We start from the raw sequence: 20,441 nt of genomic DNA, 5'->3' as shown, positions 1-20,441 counted from the left end.
ACAGAAAAAGAACAGTGTAGAACCAATCATGTATATGACCGAGTGGTTAAAAATGATTGTATTCATTCATCCAATCCATTTGTTTTGATGACAGAAAAAGAACAGTGTAGAACCAATCATGTATATGACCGAGTGGTTAAAAATGATTGTATTCATTCATCCCAATCCATTTGTTTTGATGACAGAAAAAGAACAGTGTAGAACCAATCATGTATATGACCGAGTGGTTAAAAATGATTGTATTCATTCATTCCAATCCATTTGTTTTGATGACAGAAAAAGAACAATGTAGAACCAATCATGTATATGACCGAGTGGTTAAAAATGATTGTATTCATTCATTCCAATCCATTTGTTTTGATGACAGAAAAAGAACAGTGTAGAACCAATCATGTATATGACCGAGTGGTTCATGTGTGCCTTCATTCGAAACCTGCCATGGCCGGTTGTTCTAAGGATATGGGACCAATTTCTGTGTGAAGGTATGAAGCATATTATTGGCACTTGGATTTGTACATTTCCCCATAATTCGTATCTCTCATAATTCATACGTAGTCTATTTGTGATCTGGTCTATGATAATTGGCTTGGGACCTGTAGTGCCAGGTTCAATCCCTTTGTATGTAGTGTACAGTAAGAGTCCTTAGAAAAGGCTCTTTACTTTCATTTTTTTTTTTTACTTATATATATATATATATATATGTGGATGTGTTTGTGTGTGGATTTATTAATTTGTTTACTTATTATTTGTTATTGTCATTGTGGAGCCCAGTTGAGCATTGTAAATGGATAATGGCGCTATATAAAACCCATTACATTTGATAATTGGTAAATACTAAGCTGCCTGAAGCTGTGAATCGTAAAAGTATTAAAACAATTTTATTATTATTTTATAATGAATAGTTATTGACAAAAGAGAGATTTTCAGAGCTGCTAACTCCCATTTCGTCCCTGAGATTGTCCTGATTTTAAGGGTCTATTCTGATAAGATTTTATAATCTCATTTTTTCTTTATTTTTTTTCTCTTAACCATTGAGTGATGTTAACACATGTAATGTGAACGTGGCTAATTTGAGAGTCTTGAAGTATTGTTAATTAACATGTTTCTATTATACTTCAAAAGAAAGACTTACAATTCTTAATGTCTTATTATTTATTTGAATGGATGAGATTATTAAAAAATAATAGGTTTTTGCATCTTTGGCTTTGGGAAAAGTTGTCGATTGTAAGATTTGAATCATGGTTGTCTTATTCCGTTTTACTGGCATTATGGGTTGGCAGCTGTGGCTTTGTGTTGAGGCATTCTGAATGACAGGTTATAGTCTATAATAAGCAGTTATATTCATGGAGAATTTTACCCCTCTTTTGTATCCTAGGAATGAAAGTCCTGTTTCGTGTTGGCTTGGTCATATTGAAACTCTTGTTAGAAGGTCCTGAAAATCAAGCACAGTGTCCTACACAAAATGAAATTTTGGAACGTTTGAGAATGAGAAAACTCCCACCAGAACTCCAGGATGAAGAATTCATTTTTAGAGAAGTATGTGTCATCTCCTTAATCCTTCCTTCATTTTAGATCCTATTTATACAACATTTGATGCTTCTGCTTAATGGTTCAGTGACCTTTTCTTGCTATGCCTAGCAAGCTATTGACATGGATGCCCTTTTTACTTATAGTATGAGAATCAGGTTATTCAATCAACATACAATTCCTACATCTTTAAAAATAACGTTAGTTATTGTATATTTTAGTCGAATGTACATTCCAGTTGTTCTAGTTTTGACTTGAAAATTGAAATAAAAAAAAATCATTTGCACTTTTTGAATTCATATTTGTTTTTAATGTGGTTGACTCATAGCCACATCAAGTACTTGTCTGTCAACCAGAGCAATCAGCCCCACAGATCCTGAGCATCACTCACAATTTTACTACAGGCAATTGAAAAAATGCATTTTGTCGTCAGGTTTAACGATGCAATTCCTCCATCAGCGTGTCAAAATATTTACAGACAGTGGGGCTGACCCATTCGGCTACTTAGCATTTACCACAAGTTGCTGTGGGTTGAGTTGACCACACAGAATTCCATCTCCCATTCTTGACATGTATCATCTTGCCTTATTGACTTTAGGTATAGAATGAGTTGCCCCCTCCTCCACCCCAACCCTTTGTCTTCTCCTTTCTCACTTACTATATAATGTGGGTTTTAAGATTTCTTTTTGTCTCACTTGGCTATATAAAGTTCTCTCTCTCTCTCTCTCTCTCTCTCTCTCTCTCTCTCTCTCTCTCTCTCTCTCTCTCTCTCTCTCTCTCCCTCTCTCTCCCTCTCTCTCCCTCTCTCTCCCCCCCTCTCTCTCTCTCTCTCTCTCTCTCTCTCTCTCTCTCTCTCTTTTTACGAATTTCCTTGTCAAATTGCTAAAAATTGGTGCATAAAAATTACTAAATTTGAAGTTTTCAATTTGGCAGGTCTTTTGATATATTCGTGATGTTGTTATAAGTATTGTTGATGTGTCCACTCTACACTGTATATGCTGTAATCATATGTCTTTTTTTATGTCTTGAATCATTTTTCCAATGTTTTATTTCAGTGCCTTCACTTAGGCATTACTGAACGTGATATGGAGAGAGAACATCATAAACAAGGTGCGAAGAGACGGGCTGCCAGAGAAGCCAGAGAGAAGGAGAGACAGCAGCTAGCGATTGGATCAACAGGGTCACATAAAGAAGGGAAAAATAAAAGAAGAACATAGCATTAAATGTTTACATCATCAATACTTTTTTTGGTAAATTATAACATTTACTGTCACAATATTCTAATCGGTTACAAATGATATCAGAAGTATTTTACAGAAAATGTGATATTTTATTCAGGTCTCTCTACCTGTATACAAGTATGTCCTATTGAGTTTTTTTTAAAGATTGTTTTTAAGTTCCAGAGACTTGGACTGCCAAAAATATTTGGATACCCAAGAATGGTTGAATATCTGGTACTTTTACAGTGTTTGATTGTCAAAACTTTGTTTTTAAACATTTGAGTGCTGAGTTAAAATTTTTATTTGTATCAGAATTGGAACTTCAAATGGTACAAAATCAGAATAAAACTTTTTTTTTTTTTGCTCTGTCTCGGAAATTTTCAGTCAAAATGCCTTAAACCCAGACATATTTGAAAAGAGAGAAACTTAAATGTTAAGAATTTTTTAATTCAATGTTCAAAATCATGTAATTATGGGATGTTAAGAATATTTGAAGTGCTTGCACGCCATATTAAACAAAATAACAATTTGGCGGATGAAAAGCCAATTTGGTTCATCTCATCTTAATCTTTAGTTAGAAAATCCCCCAATAATCATAAAATCCCCCAATAAACATAAAATCCCCCAATAGACATAAAATCTCCCAATAAACATAAAATCCCCCAATATACATAACAGAATTTTCTAACAGATCTCACAAGAAATTCCATCCTGGGTTTTGACATTTTAGTGGCTAATTTCCAATTCAAAATCTCTCATTTTGAGGAAAATTTGCTTAAAATGTCCATTTGAATAATCTAGACAGTCATCTTGAGAATGAGAAAAATTGTTTAAATATGTTCTAGTAATTTTAGAGAAATAAATGGTTTCATATAAATAGATTAGTTTTGATATACACTTATTTTAAATTCGTTCATCATTTTACTTACATTTTTAAAAAAATGAGTTTCATTAGCTTTATTTCTTGTTTTCGTGTGAATCACAAGATTTATTGTCTTTAAACAAAGGAGGGGAGGGGAGGGGGGGAGGTAATTGATTACCATTTATTCTAAATTTTTAGGCAAACGGTTGAGAAATATAAAAGTGGAAAGGAAATCATCTGAGAAGACCTCACTTGAATATGAAGATCGTCAAAATACTACTGTCAAAACTCTTGATATCCCATTTTGTGGGACTTTCTTCTCTTCCCTTACTTTTTGATAAGCATTGGTCCTATTTGTTTCCATGGCAACCAAAGGCAAATGACAGCAAAAAAATAATGTTTTATCTTTGCTCATCACGTATATCAATAATATATAGGAATCAAAAGGAATAAAAATTTATATTTAAGGGAAAAGAAATTTTCAGGACCTTAGTACCACCCCTATCCCCATACCCGTTAATGATGAAATACTGATAATTTATCATACGCTTATTGAATTTTAACTGGCAAAATTAAGCTTTCTGTGATTTATCTAATGATGTGAATCTTGTAAAGTTCAGATTTGAAAAATGAAGAAGTCACTTATTGTTTCCATATATCTCAAATCTTTCGCCCAGAAAGATCTAATATAATTTTATCATTTCTCTGAACAAAGTGGAAAATTTGATATACATAGACCTGTAAATTCTCAGTCAATTAACTGAAATCAGTCAATTCGTAAAATTCAAATATTTTTAAAAAGGGAAGAAAGAAATGAATAAAGAAAGAATTCATGAATCGTAGTCGATTGACTGTAAAGTTAACTAGGAATGTTCCACAGCCCCACGCATAGCTCATGGGCCGTTTATATTAATGATGGATATATATTGCCAAGGCTAAGCGACGCTTTTTAGAATTGCCGTGTCTGAACACACCCCAGTGTATTTTCACACAGCCTTCGTGAAATTAATTTTTCACTTTCGAAACCTGTCGTAGCCAATTTTAACTGAGCCGCCGAGCGATAAATTTCACTGTTTCGTCTAAGCCAAAATTGACCACATTTACTTGAAGGACAGGAAAAGTATGAGAAAGAAAAATTCGAAACACCGGAAGTTCGTTATGTAGACACCTTAAAATCGAAAGTTAAATGATTGCTACAAGCACATCTCGATTACCTCATGTTGTAAACAAACTGGTTGACTGTTTCTAAGTTTCTTCACTGATTGGGTACCTAATTACAAGGAACAATGGTAAGTAGCCTAATTAATTCCCTCGCAATTTAGTTTTCTGCCATTGCTTTGCTCAAGTGAGCTTGCTGTTTACCTTTCATTTTGATTCTTTGGATTTTACCGCTACGACGAATTACGAAGAGTTTCAGCTTCAGTCAATTTTTATAGAGCTCATTTACAGGTCTATATACAGTAAACATGTCATTATTTCTTACAGATTTTTGTTACAATTATCTAGTCTTTACATTAACAAATAAATGAAATTAGCAGATCTATAACTGTCAAAATATTTGACATCATTTTTTTTCTACTTTGGTTTTTGTTTTCCACCATGTTAAATACTCATGATTTTTTTTACTGTAATTATTCAGGGTTTTTTAATTTGTATTTAGAGACTTTGAAGATATATTTTAAACATTACATTATTTCACATAGATTTTCTTTGAATTTTAGTTCTATCATTGGACTCATCACAATTTGAATTAAACATGTCTTATCCTGTTTATCCAAGTTTAGATCAGTGGTTCTAAACCTTTAGCACGGACGGACACGTAAAAATGAAAATACAATTCCACGGATCAGTGGCAAAAACTAGAATTGTTATTTTCCAACTGCAATTACTACTTTTTATTTAGCATGCTTTTCTATCCATTTGTCAAAAGTCTAACCATTTTATTAACTTTTTGAAAACAAAATCAATACAATTTTTCCATATACTTTTTCCTCACTGAGGACAAAGTTCTAGTAAAATCAATCAAATTGTACATAATCCATGAAAGAATCTTTGAAATGACTGTTTATGATTGTTTGTACAAATGCCATCAATGTGTGTGTGTAGCCACTTTTGTATCTTGACCCTTTCTGTGCTGACTGGATTTTTTTTCATGGACTGGCACGTGGTCTACAGTATCCACTGCTGTATAGTTTACAATGGGAAATGTATTTCCTAGCATCAATCATAATCACAAGTATGCTGTATAGTACTTTATATTCTCTTTTTAATCAACATTTCTTAATTGTTTATATTACGTCGCATGACAAAATCTATCTGAATAAAAAATGGTTAACTGTATGACTGGATTGGTGTAAAAGTTCTGTTTGCTCATAAGTAATTTAACAGTTGGTTTTCAAACCTGAAAATATAACAAAAATTTTCCTATTTTTGACAAGTCACAAGTCTTTGATGTATGTCGTAAAAGTTATCTAGCTAAAGTGTAAAACAAGGCATTTTTTTCAGGGAGCAATTTTCTTTAATGTTATGATGAGGGATGGGGGGGGGGGGGGGGGGGGGGGGGGGGGGGAGAAATTCAGTGCTTGGAAGGAACTTTTTAACTGATCTTCTTTGTCCTACTTTCTCCTGGACAATTGTAGAGGCAAAATAACTTCTGTTTTTTAGACTGATATGACCCAAAACTATCTCAAGCATTGAGAATAAAAACAAAGGAATAAATAAAATAAACGAGGAGATATTAACTTGAAATGCTGAATATTTTCTTATACGTATAAGAAAAGGAAAGTTATCAAAGACTTTTTGTATTGAAATATGAAATGAATAATTGTTGGTGTCATTTTGCAAGTGGTGCTTATCAGTGGCCTTTGCCGGGGTGCTTCATTACTATCACACAGCATAAAGAATTTTATTTTTCTTAAAGTCATTATCCATTTTTTGTCAGATATCAAACTCATTGAGTTTGGCAGATTGCAAGCAATCTTCTTAGATATTGTCATCAATGAATCAATGTCATGCTATTATTGTGTTGATTTTTTATTGGACAATCCATGCAAAAGTAATTTTTGGCGATGGCTAATGTCTCGTTAGTGTCCACTTTTTAAAGTGTGAATTAATCATTTGAAATTGCACGTACTTGTGACTAAATTGTTCCAGGATATACCATGGACATTGATATCAATTAATTTTGATCTTTATAAATTACTATTCCATTATTGAAGCTGTTAAAAATCACATCTTGTATAAAATGGCAAACATAGTATAATTCTCTGTTGACGAAATCATCAGGAGCTTGTGTAATGGTTCTTTTCATTTTAAACCCAAGTTGATTATGTCGGATGTTGCTGGGGTTTTCTATCCTCTAACTATTGTCACTTTCTATGTGATTCATGTCATCATCCTACAATGCTGTGTCTTCTATCTTATATCTGTTTTCCTAGTTGATTTATGTCTTTGTCTTGGAATGAGATTATTTGGTTATATCCTAGCCCTGGCTGGAGTCCATAGTTGAGAGGGAAACAGTCGAATGCATAGATGTATTTTTGGGAGATGATTTTTATTCCCTTGTAAATCATCTCTGTTATGTACTGTTGTATTTTCTGTTTTTATTTTATAATGATTTGTAAGTGTATTTCTTTTAGTAGGATCCTGTGCTTATGTCGGGATGAAACTTTTAAGTGATCTCAAACTAAGTAGGTTGATAGTGTGCTTTTTGAATTGACATCTGTTCCCATTTGAACCATTCCCCCTGGGTAGGGTTCCTGACCTCCCATAGTGGGCAGGGAGGTACTTACTGTGTCTTCTATCCCCCTATATTGGGATGGGGTTCCTGACCTCCCATAGTCGGCTGGGAGGTACATACTGTGTCTTCTCTCCCCCTAGATCTGTTTTCCAACTTGCTTTCTGTCTTTGTCTTGGAATGAGATTACTTGATTTTGTCCTGACCCTGGCTGGGAGGGAACCAGTCACATGTATAGTGAGTTTTGGGAAATGATATTTTTATTCCTTGTAAATTATCTCTCTGTTATTCATTGTATTATTTTCCCTTCTACATAGCTTGTATGATTTGTAAACATTTGAGTGTGTTCCTCTTGGCGGGGACCAGTGCTTGTGTCTGGATGGGACATTTAGTGATCTCAAACTAAGTACACTGATAGTTTGCTCTTGGAATCTACATTTGTTCCCTGTTTGAACCAATTCCCCTTTGTCTCCCTTATTCTTAGGTGCGTTAATTGTAATTCTCACTATCCCATTTTCTTTCCTTTTACTGGCGCTGATGTGACCTAAATGTGTTGCAAGCACCGTAAAACCCTTAAAAACAGAACATAAAAACAAAACAACCATTCCCCTTTGTCCTACCTTTTCTCGTGTGCTTTTTAATTGTAAATCTAAAATTTTTATACAATCCTGTTTTCTTCCTAAATGACCTGAATGTGTTACAAGCGCCATAAAACTCTTAAAAAACAAACAAACATATCCAATAATGGAATATTAATTTTTACACAGTTCCAACTAACCATATATATATGATGCTGTTATGATTTGGATAGTGCTACGTCATGTCACACTTGAGTGTGTTGAACTAGAAATAAGTGTGGCATTGTGGGTGGGGTTCCTGGCCTCCCATAGTGGGCAGGGAGATTCTTACTGTGTCTTCTAACCCCCTATATTGGGATGGGGTTCCTGACCTCCCATAGTCGGCAGGGAGGTACATACTGTGTCTTCTATCCCCCTAGATCTGTTTTCCAACTTGCTTTCTGTCTTTGTCTTGGAATGAAATTACTTGGTTTTGTCCTGGCCCTGGCTGAGAGGGAAACAGTCAAATGTATAGTTAGTTTTGGGAGACGATATTTTTTTCCTTGTAAATCATCTCTCTGTTACGCACTGTATTATGTTTTGTTTACATATTATATATTATAATTTATTGGCAATAATTTGTAAATGTTTATATTCATCAGGAGTTGCTAGTTAATGCTTAAATGAATTGTTTATAAAGTTCTCTCTCTCTGGCTAGAGAGCATTCCCTCACAAGGCTAGTAGATATTTCAAAACCTGCTCCAGCATCTGTACACTTTATGACTCGTTGCCCATTTTGTTAATTGTGCTTGTTAATCTTGTGTATAGAATTTTGGGGAACTTTTTTGTGTGTGTTTTTTTTATTAATGCATTAATTTATTCTGACATTTTGCCAACATTAGGAGTGTACTGTAAGTTAATGTGATTGTGTATTTGTATTTGAATCTTCTCTATGTTTGAACACGCATTCCATTTCAATATAATACTACACTGACATACCATTGAAATCGCTACGAAAACGATACGATTAAATTCATCATATTTACATTAATATGCATAACTTACTTACTTTTCAAATCCAGTGATTGTATGAGCTCTTGCCCTCTTTGTTATTGAATGTTTTTGCGGTGATAACATTAACATGCATTTTGACACATGTATTTTTTCCTTATGTATACCTTCACAGTTTCACACTCCATGTAAAATATTTTGTTAAAACCCTTGTCAGGGCGAGACCCACCAATGGAAGACTTCCACTAGTGAGTTAGGCTAGGTGGGGTTCCTTACCTCCCATAGTGGGCAGGGAGGTACTAACTGTGTCTTCTACCCACCTATATCAGTTTTCCAACATGCTTTCTATCGTTGTCTTGGAATAAGATTACTTGGTTTTGTCCAGGCCCTGGCCGGAAACCCTGGCTGGGAGGGAAACAGTCAAATGTTTAGTTAGAGTTTTGGGAGATGATATTTTTTTACTTGTAAATCATCTCTCTGTTATGCAATGTATTATAATTTGTATAAATATTATATATGATTTGTAAACATTTGAGTGTATTCCTCTTAGTGGGGACCTGTGCTTGTGTCTAGATGAGACTTTTAGGTGATCTCAAACTGAGTACTTTGATAGTGTGCTCTTGGAATCTAAGCCTGTTTCCTATTTGAACCAATTCCCCTTTGTCTTACTTTTTCTTGGGTGCTTTAATTGTAATTCTAGAACTTTTTACTATCCCATTTTCTTCCTTTCTACTGGCGCTTATATGACCTTAATGTGTTGCAAGCGCCGTAAAACCCTTAAAAACAAAACAAAACAAACGAACCAGTCCTCTTTGTCTTACCTTTTTTCTCGCTTTTCATCTTAAATCTAGAATTTTTTGACTTTCCCATTTTCTTCTGTGTTTCGTATTTCATTCTTTTAGTGTTTGTTTCATTCATCTTGTACAACACTTTTTACAATCCATGGCTTCTAGTAGATTAGTATTCACTGTCACCCAAGAGTCTTGCAGGCTCTGAATTCTAAATATAGACTGGGTGGGGATCCTGACCTCCCATAGTGGGCAGGGAGGTACATACTGTGTCTTCTATCCCCTTATATCTGTTTTCCAACATGCTTTCTGTCTTTGTCTTGGAATGAGATTACTTGGTTTTGTCTTGGCCCTGGCCGGAGTCCTAGCTGGGAGGGAAACAGTCAAATGCATAGATATTTTCTGGGGAGATGATATTTTTTTCCTCGTAAATCATCTCTCTGTTATGTATTATTATATTTGTTATTTTTAATGTATAATGTAAGCATTTGAGTGTATTCCTCCTTGTTGGATTTTGTGCTTGTGTCCGGATGAGACTTATAGGTGATCTCAAACTAAGTACATTGATGGTATGCTCTTGGAATCTACATCTGATCCCTATTTGTTCCTAGTTCCCCCTTTGTCTTACTTTCTCTTGGTTTCTTTAATTGTAATTCTAGAACTTTTTACTATCCCATTTTCTTCCTTTTTACTGGCGCTGATACGACCTTAATGTGTTGCAAGCGCCGTAAAACCCTTAAAAACAAAACAAAACAAACTAAATATAGAACTATATGAATTTGTCCTGTGTGATTTATACTATTCTTTTTTTCCAATACCGAAAATACCTCAAGAGTCACACACTGTCACACAGTTAAACTTCTAAAAATAGAGTAATCAACCTCATCCTTTTTTATGGAGACAAAATCCACACTTTTTGGCCGTGCCATCATCTACATTTTCTGTGATGCTGATATGACCTAAAATTGCACAAGTGCTCTTTAACTCCTTCAAACAAGCAATACCAAATTGTCACAGCCTTTTTAAAAATTTCATTTAATAGTGGATTAACTGGGGGTTATTTTTGGTTTGTTTGTTTTTTTCCGGGTTTTTAATTTTTTTATTTTATTTTTTGCCATTCACATTTAAAGTATTTCTATCCTTTTAGGATTTTTTTTAATTTCCAGAAATATAAATGTCAGTTACAACGAAGTGATATCAATTTTATCCTTTTTTTTAAACCTCATATTTTTTTTCACATTGTTTGATGTATGTGTGAAATTTCCTTTATTTGTCGTATAGTATAAGTTGTACAATGGATGTATCTCGTCTTCATTATTCTTTTCCATATTGCTGGAAAAAGTTGTTTTTAAAAATTCTTCTAATTATCATTTGTCAAAAGCTTGTGTTTTGTTGGAAACCAGATTAACTGTACAGGATTCGATTCATGATTTTTCTACATTTTTCATTGACATTCCATGGGCAATCTTGACCTCTAAAATCTGTTGGATTAAGTGATACTTAAGTGTTCACATTAACACATCAAATATTTATTACAGTTTAGTGGTATTGTTTGTTTTCTCCCATATTATGCTATTATTGATTTGATTATTTGATTGTAATCCCCCCCCCCCCCCCCCTTTCATTTAACAGCAAACCCGCACTGAGGTCTGAGTCGTGGACTATTTTTTCCCCCTGATTTTGACCGTGTATAGAATATTCACACACTTGCCGCTAGGATTTACTCTGCTCATGTTCTAGATTAGCTGTATTAGTATTATATGATTTGGCTCATAATTTCTCTGGGTGCTTAAAAAGCCAAGAGTGTTTTTTTAAAGCCTTACAATGCTGGAGGGAGAGGGGAGGATTTATTTAAACCTGATTTTTCAGCAAGCGAGCATCGATGGAATGCAATGGAACTAATAAAGCTTCAGTTACATCGTTCTTACAGCTCTCTTGATGAAATACCACCTAGGTTTGCAGTCATAACCAGATGAAAACCTGAAGAAGTTATGATTTTGTAGAATTTAGCCTCAAAAGTTAGTTGCTGTAATTTAAAGCAGACATTGAAATACTATAATATTTTCATAATTGTACTTAAAACGTGGATGTTTGTAATAAATTTGTTAATTGGCTTCAGATAATGCACAGATTAAGATGAAGTCATTTTATATTTTGAGGAGCTGCAAAGGAATGAATTGTTTTCTTATATTTAAGTGAGAGGTTGTTTTTTTTTCATAATCATCATCTTCATCAATAAAATGTTATGAAATAATATGGATAGTTGGAAAAACAAATTAACTAAAATTCATAAGTTATATTTTTTAAGCATTAAGATAATACTGATCTTGTGGCAAGTTAGATGACATGGCCTGTAACCTAAATGTAGATTTTCCTTTCCAATTCAACAAGAGATATCGTCTTTCAAACCTATTCTCACATTCGCTAACTTCTATACATCCTATGCTATATGTGCATCGTATGTGTGAGGAATGGATACAATGATTAACAACAAATCCATATCGTGACATTCAGTAATTGCCTAATTTAACGTATAGTACGTGGTGTTGAATTTTAATTGGAAAATATACTGTACAATTGTCTTGCCCTTTGATTATTGTTATTATTATAAAATTAATGATAGAGGAAGTCATACAAAATATTATTATTATTTTTATTTTTTTTATTTATTTTTTAAAATTATTATTTATAACTATTATTATTATTATTATTATTATTATTATTATTATTATTATTATTATTATTATTATTATTATTATTATTATTATTATTATTATTATTATTATTATTTTTTTTTTTTTTTTTTTTTTTTTTTTTATATATATTATTATTATCATCATCATCCTCATCATCATTATTTTAATAAGTATAATAATAATATTAATAATAATAATAATAATTATATTTATAATAATAATGATAATAATAATAATACTTGACTAACTTATCCTCTTGGTGCTTCATTTGCACATAAGTCGGAAATAATAATGAAAATAATAATAATAATATTGATGTTTTGTATTACTTTTCTATCATTAATTTTATTTGTTATTACTAATAGCATTATTCTGATAACTATAATTTTTGTCGTCACCATTAAACTCCTTCACAACACCGTTTGACAGCCAAAGTATGGGGAAATAATTTTCTTTAGACTAAACAAAAGTAATCCGTAAATTATGTTTAGTTTTGATTTTAAAAGAACCACAGGTGTCAAAATTATTGATCTTAAAGTCAACTGAGCTTGTTTGCCATTACAGGTGACCCTGAATAAATCCACATTTTATAAGTTGGTTTCCTTTAAATCAAATGTTTTATTATACCTTTTCTACTGTTATTTCAAAGTACTTTTATTATATTTTTAAACCTGATGTTTTATCATTTTAGTATCCGGGATGATAGTTTTCCAATACATGTCTACCCCACAATCTCACATACACATTCAGACTTAATGGTGGGCTGTGGGGGGGAGGGGGGGGGGTGTAGTCCTGCCGTCTATTTAAGCCTCTTATATCTTTTATTCAAAAGTTGTTCTAGATAGAATGAGACTAATCTTTTTAGTTCAAGACCTGGCAGGGATTCTTTGACAAAAGGGAAACAGCCATATATTTGTGGGAGATGGTAGTTCCTTCATCTTATAAATTATTTCTCCTCCCATACCAGTCACCTTGTACGAGGGCTCTTTCAGAAATAACCGAAAAATGCCCATTGCTCAGCAACCAGTGGAGATTTTTAAAATTCTGTAAACGACATGCTATTCCTTATTTCCTTACGGATATTCCTAGAAATTATGAAGTGCATCATTTTGCACAATGAATTTCTAGACGATTTTAAAGATGGCGGCCCACCTTGAAACCTGGTCAAAGGAGGAAATCAGAGCTGTCATACGTTTTTTGAACGCCAAAAGTCTGAATCCTACCGAAATTCATAAAGAACTTCAGAGTGTATATGGTGAGCATGTTATAAGCCGTCCACAAGTCTATCACTGGTGTAATTTGTTTGAAGCCGGCCATTCCGACTTGACAGACAGGGAAGGGAGAGGGCGTTCGACAACTGCGACGTCAGAAGATAATGTGAAGCGAGTTGATGAGCTTATTCGTCAAGACAGGAGGTTGAAACTTCATGAAATCGCAAGCAGTCTTGAAATTTAGGAAACTTCTGCCCATAGAATTGTATTTGATGAACTTGGCTACAGAAAAGTCAGCGCAAGATGGGTTCCTAAGCAATTGACAGACAATCATAAAGAACAAAGATTGGACATCTGCAGGGAACTTTTGAGAAGAAGCAAGAGCTCATGCAGGGTTCACGGGCATACTGCCAACGACGGCGGAGACTTTCTAGGGTACGATGTGACTTTTCTTGACAGCATAGTCACCGGTGACGAGACTTGGTTGCACCATTGCACCCCAGAAACAAAGCAAGATTCGATGACATGGAAACATCCATCCTCACCTGTCGCGAAGAAATTCAAAGTCATGCGGTCAGCAAAGAAAATAATGGGAACTGTTTTCTGGGACAGTCGTGGTGTTATTCTGTTTGAAACCTTACAACCTGGAGAAACAATCAATGCTGCAAGGTACTGCCAAACTCTTGACAAGCTTAGGGAGGCCATTCGCAGAAAGCGCCCAGGGCAGTTGACCAACGGGGTCATTTTGCAACACGACAACGCTACACCCCACACAGCACGAGTGACGCAAGGTTGGCTAGAGAAATATGGATGGGAGATTTTGCCACACCCACCACACAGTCCAGACCTCGCACCATCTGATTATCACCTCTTTGGGCCACTGAAACGTGAGCTGGCAGGAAAGCGCTTTGATGTCGATGAAGAGCTTGTTGACCATGTGCGGAAATGGCTACAAAACCTTGACGGAAATTTCTTCCGAGAGGGTATCTATTCCATGGTGCAGCGTTGGCAGAAGTGTGTCGACAGACTTGGCTGTGACGTAGAGAAATGAAGGACGAGTCAAGGTATGAACACGTGCAAGAATTTTGTTGATAGCATAAAAAACGCGGATTTTACAGGCATTTTTCGGTTAATTATGAAAGAGCCCTTGTAGTTTTGAAATTGATTTCTTTTTTAACCATTTGATTTTTTAGTGAAATATTTAAATGTGTTGCATGCGCCATAAAATCCTTAAAAACAAACATTTGAGTGTAATTGGGATCCTTTGTTGTCGAGGAAACAAGCCTTGTCTGTAGAACACATGGAATGAAGTTTGCCTGGAATGAAGTTTGCCTAGAAACTCTTGGTAGAAAATCAAGAAATGACAACGTTTGGCTTTCAAATAAAACCTGGGATTTTGTTGATGAAAGGAAAACGCTTAAACTAGAAATAAATCAATATAATAAAGAAGAAAAAGATCTGAAAAATGAATACTACATTGTAAACAAATAAGTCAAGAGAACTGCAAGGAAAGACAAGAGGGCATAATTCAATGACTTAGCTACTGAAGCAGAAGAAGCAGCTGGCATAACAGACTTTAAAACATTTTACAATATCGGCAAAATCTTTCAGGTAAGAAAACGGCACAGGCAAGGACTGGAAGGATAGAAATGGTCAACGTCTGACAACAGAAATACAACAGAGAAATCGATGGATGGAACATTTCAGACAACTCCTAAATCGGGCCCCACCTGACACAACCCCAGAAATAGAACTGGCCAAAACTTTACATGTAAATACAGCACCCCGATCAAGAATAGAAATTTACAAAGCATTAAAATTAAACTTTAATTTAAAGGGAATGAAAAATGGAAAAGCTCCAAGACCAGATAGATGGCCTGCGCCCAGAGGCTGTCAAAACGGATTAAAACACCATAGTGGACAGGTTGCGCCCTCTATGTCTTGAAATTATGGAGTCAAAACCAAATATCTTCTGAATGGAAGAAAGGATTTGTTTACAAGTTCCCTAAAAAGGGAGACCTAGGGGATTGTAAGAACTGGCAAAGTGATATTGGAAACATTGAAAACTGCACTTGATGGGAAACTTCGTCCTGAGCAAGCTGGATTCAGAAAAGACAGATCCTGTACCCATCATATAGCACCGCTCCGGATTATAATAGAGTAGTCACTTGAATGGCAATCACTACTTTATATGAATTTTATTGACTTTGAAAAGGCATTTGACGGCATTGATAGGGAGACTGGAATAAAATGGAACCTGACTCAATATCTAGAAGACCTTGACTGGACTGATGATATTTGTTTATTGTTTCAATCCCATCAACATTTACAATCAAAAACAGACAGACTTGTCAAAGAAGCAGCATTGACTGGTTTAAGAATAAACACAAAAAAAACAAAGGTAGTGAGAATACCTAATACTCCACAACACAACACCGATCTCGGTAAATGGAAACAATCTGAAGGACGTAGACATTATTTCAACACCATGAGAAACAGATGAAGACATAGAGGCTAGAATAGGAAAAGCATGACATGCATTTATCACCCTCAGACCTATATGGAAATCAACTAATCTATCACACTCACCACCAACGTAAAAACAGTCCTTCTGTGTGGATATCACACCACCAACGTAAAAACAGTCCTTCTGTGTGGATTAGAAACATGGAAAGTGACCGATACTCAATGTAAAACAAACTAACTTCAAACATTCACAAACCGATGGCCTGAGAAAATCAGGAATAAAAACTTGTGGTTTAAAGCTGGACAAGAGGAAATTAGCAACAAACACATCTCAACAAGAAAATGGAAATGGATTGGGCACGTTTTCAGAACACCAACAACAGACATGACGATTACGATTACGAGACAAGCTGTGGACTGGAACCCTCAGGGGGAAATATGGAAGTTGGAAGGCCAAAGAAAACACGGAGAAGGTCTTGTGAGGAAAATGTGGAATGTCCTGGGGAGAGATGAAGAAGAAGACACAAACAGAATACGGTTGGAGATGTAGTGTTGAGGCCTTATGTTCCACAAGGAATGTAAAGGATCCAATGGTTAAATGATGGGAACCTTTGTCTCGACAGCAGCAGTCATATAATGTACGTGAGAGGCTTTTTTTTTCCAATTTCTTATAACGAATGCTCTATTATTCTACTTCTGTTCTCTGCTTCAACCTGACCACCATGCCTTCACCTGTAGCACAGCTTTTTTTAACTCATTAAAAAACTTAAACAAAAACAAAGCTTAGCTTTACCATAACAATCGAGAGTAGAATTTGATCATACAGCTTTTACCATTTTATCAGGAGTCATCTGAGCCCATCTTTTTTTATTATTTTTTTTTTCAATTAAATTAAGGTTCAAAGTCTTGTAAAATTGGTGAATCAAACAAATCTATTTCCTCAACACATTTGTAATTACTTGTAAATTTGTTGTTGATTGTACTTTATTGTTACTTATCATGTGAAATAATGCCACAGTCCTTATAATTATAAAATAAAATAACAACATAAACTCCAAAGATGTTTGCTCATTATTATTTTTTTGTTTTTAACCTCGGGAATATAACAACTTGTGGAAACTGGAGAGGAATTACTCTCTTGTCAATCGTAGGAAAAGTCTCGAGTCACTGTCCTGCTGTGTGTGGTTCTTGACCTTCCATAGTGGGCAGGGAAGGCACTGATTGTGTCTTCTACATCATGTATCTGTTTTCCAACTTGCTTTCTGTCTTTGTCTGTCGTGGAATGAGATGACATACTTTGTTTTCTGGGTGTGGTTTTTGACCTTCCATTAGTGGGCAGGGAAGGCTCTTATTGTGTCTTCTATATCCCTATATCTGTTTTCCAACTTGCTTTCTGTCTTTGTCGTGGAATGAAATGACATACTTGGTTTTGTCCTTTCCCTGGACAGAGCCCTTCACTGGGAGGGAAACGGTCACGTGTATAGTTGTACTTTTGAGAGATTATATATTTTTCCTTGTAAATCATATCTCTGTTATGTATTGTTATATTTGTTGTTTTGGATGTATTTTTTATAATGTAAGCATTTGAGTGTGTTCCTCCAAGTCGAATTCCGTGCTTGTGCCTGGATGGGACTTTTGCTTTCTGTCTTTGTCGTGGAATGAAATGACATACTTGGTTTTGTCCTTTCCCTGGACAGAGCCCTTCACTGGGAGGGAAACGGTCACGTGTATAGTTGTACTTTTGAGAGATTATATATTTTTCCTTGTAAATCATATCTCTGTTATGTATTGTTATATTTGTTGTTTTGGATGTATTTTTTATAATGTAAGCATTTGAGTGTGTTCCTCCAAGTCGAATCCCGTGCTTGTGCCTGGATGGGACTTTTAGGTAATCTCAAACTAAGTACACTGAGGTACTTGCTGTGTCTTCTATCCCCCGATATCTGCTTTTCCAATTGCTTTCTGTCTTGGTCTTGGAATGAGATTACTTATTCATACTTATTTTTTCCCCGAACCTGGTTGGAGTCCTTGGCTAGGAGGGAAACAGTCGAATGTATAGTTATAGTTTTGAGAGATTATATTTTTTCCCTGTAAATCATCTCTATATTATGTACTGTTATTATTATTTATTTTTTTTAGCATATGATTTGTAAACATTTGAGTGAATTCCTCTTTGTGGGATCTTGTGCTGGTGTATGGATGAGACTTTAAGGTGATCTCAAACTAAGTACACTGATAGTGTGCTCTTGGAATCTACATCTGTTCCCTATTTGAACTAATTCCCCTTTGTCTTACTGTTTCCTCAAGTTCTTTTAATTGTACCTCGAGAATGTTTTTACCATCCAATTTACTTCCTTTTTATTTTTAGTGGCGCTGATATGACCTAAATGTGTTGCAAGCGCCGTAAAACCCTTAAAAACAAACAAACAACTATCTTGTAAACATTTGAGTGTGTTCCTTTCAGTGGATCCCGTGCTGGTGTCTAGATGAGGGTTTTATGTCTGAGTGGGCGCTGATATGACCTAAATGTGTTGCAAGCGCCGTAAAACCCTCAAAAACAACCAAACAAATATCTTGTAAACATTTGAGTGTGTTCCACTCAGTGGATCCTGTGCTGGTGTCTGTCTGGATGAGGGTTTTAGGTCTGGGTGGGATGTGCTGGTGTCTGGATGAGGGTTTTAGGTCTGGGTGGGATCTTTGACCTCCCATGGTGGCCTGGAGGTCACTTTCTGTATCTCTATCCCGCTATAAATGTTTTCTGAGTTGCTTTCGGTCTTTGTCATGGAATGGGATTACTTGGTTTTGTTCTGGCCCTTGCTGGAATCCTTGGCTAAGAGGGAAACAGTCAAATGTAAAGTGTTTGTTTTGGGGAAATACTTGTAAATGTTCAGTTCTTTTCTCCTCATTTGGACAATTTTTGTACGTTTAATCCATATTGTTATAGGGTTTTTTTTATGAATGTAGAAATCGCAACAAGAAGCTACGCCTCTGGCTTTTACTGTAACAATTGTTTATGTCAAATGTGTACAAAGTGTACAATTTGCTGTGTTATTTTGAATCCAGGGTGGCAATGTTAGTGACATGTGCACATGAATCTCGTGAAAAGTGAACCCCTGGGCAATCTATGAGGAGTTCAGTGATCGTAATCGCAATAGAATTCACGTTGTATAATATCGTTTTTGTAAACCATCCAAATGTTCACTATCCCAGACCTTTCGTTTTTTAGATACCGTAAAGAAGAAAAATCCCAAAGTATTGGACAATAACCATGGCATGACTGTAACCGATGAAAAAAAAATCGGCTTAACGTCACTAACAATTAATTCTAGTATTCGAGACAACTAGACTCTATCATTAAAATCCATCAAAAAGGTTGTGAAGATTTCAACGTCATCGCGTGCGCATGGATTGTGGAACGGACAATAGTTCTCCGGTCGCCCAGCCAATTACTACCGCGTTCGTGTCGTCAGGGCCGCCGGCAGCACACCAATAAGCGGGCGTCCCAACTCAATTTTAGCCAGAAAGTGCGTATCGGGGTCAGCGAACAGACGTATAGATAGTTCGAAGATGACGTCACTCAGGTCTTTGTTATTGTTTTTTGCCATCTGCGTTTATGAGTAATGCTCACTGAACTGTATTAACCCGACTATAAACGTTCATGGATACACACAGTTTTGTGTGTTGGTCCGTTATACTTCCGGATGGCAATGTTGTGAGCTTCTTAGCCAAGCGCATACTATCTATATATATTGTCCCTCAATATCGAGAGCCAGACCATGGCCAAAAGTGAGCTTTTATCAAAGTTACTGGTCGCCCATAGCGTTGACATTCTCCTGTTACACGAGACCCATCTTTATTCAGGCGGACAATCTTCTCGATTCCTAGGCTATCGATATAATGAAGATGACGTCACTCGGGTCTTTGTTATTGTTTTTTGCCATCTGCGTTTATGAGTAATGCTCACTGAACTGTATTGACCTGACTATAAACGTTCATGGATACACACAGTTTTGTGTGTTGGTCCGTTTTATTTCCGGATGGCAATGTTATGAGTTTCTTAGCCAAGCGCATACTATATACGGTGGTCCAACGAGAGGACACTTCGAGGCTCAAAGGAAGTGTTAGTACTAATTAAAAAAAAATAAATTTAAATAACAAATTTAAAAAACAAACAAATAAAATTGTTAAAAATGTAATAAAGTGTAAAATAGATAAATTAAAAAAATACTTTAAAAAAAAAAGATGTCTACAACACGTGGGGTTCCCAAGCGGTCACCCATCTAAGTACTAACCACGCCTGACGTTGCTTGACTTCGGTGATCGGACGAGAACCGGTATTTTCAACGTAGTATGGTCGTAGACAACAA

At 35.3% G+C, this 20,441-nt stretch overlaps 1 protein-coding gene and 1 non-coding gene across 4 annotated transcripts in view; one reads left to right on the top strand and one right to left on the bottom strand.

The window, feature by feature from the left end:
• The window catches only part of LOC144968889 (TBC1 domain family member 10A-like), a 15,801-nt gene extending 9,633 nt beyond the window's left edge, over nt 1-6,168 (top strand). For 2 of the 3 annotated variants that reach the window (XR_013644688.1, XR_013644689.1), the window contains exons 8-11: nt 368-482; nt 1,376-1,536; nt 2,583-4,349; nt 5,071-6,168. Coding sequence is in view for 1 of the 3 variants with exons in the window: in XM_078907713.1 (XP_078763839.1) it covers nt 368-482; nt 1,376-1,536; nt 2,583-2,744 (438 nt within the window). In the remaining 2 variants the exon portion in view is untranslated. Of the gene's footprint in view, nt 1-367; nt 483-1,375; nt 1,537-2,582; nt 4,411-5,070 lie in introns of those variants that run through there. The other variant, XM_078907713.1, reaches the window with a different exon arrangement.
• Nucleotides 6,169-20,317: 14,149 nt separating this feature from the next.
• LOC144969775 (5S ribosomal RNA) lies at nt 20,318-20,436 on the bottom strand. Its single transcript, XR_013644852.1, has one exon. It is a non-coding gene; the product is annotated as a 5S ribosomal RNA (ribosomal RNA).
• Nucleotides 20,437-20,441: the final 5 nt, after the last annotated feature.

Source organism: Berghia stephanieae, chromosome 3 (genome assembly GCF_034508935.2).
Source record: "Berghia stephanieae isolate SIO BIC M18660-M18661 chromosome 3, UCSD_Bste_1.3, whole genome shotgun sequence".
Classification (NCBI taxonomy): domain Eukaryota; kingdom Metazoa; phylum Mollusca; class Gastropoda; order Nudibranchia; family Aeolidiidae; genus Berghia; species Berghia stephanieae.
The sequence above is the reverse complement of the archived record's forward strand: the minus strand, read 5'-3'. Positions and strand labels throughout refer to the sequence as shown.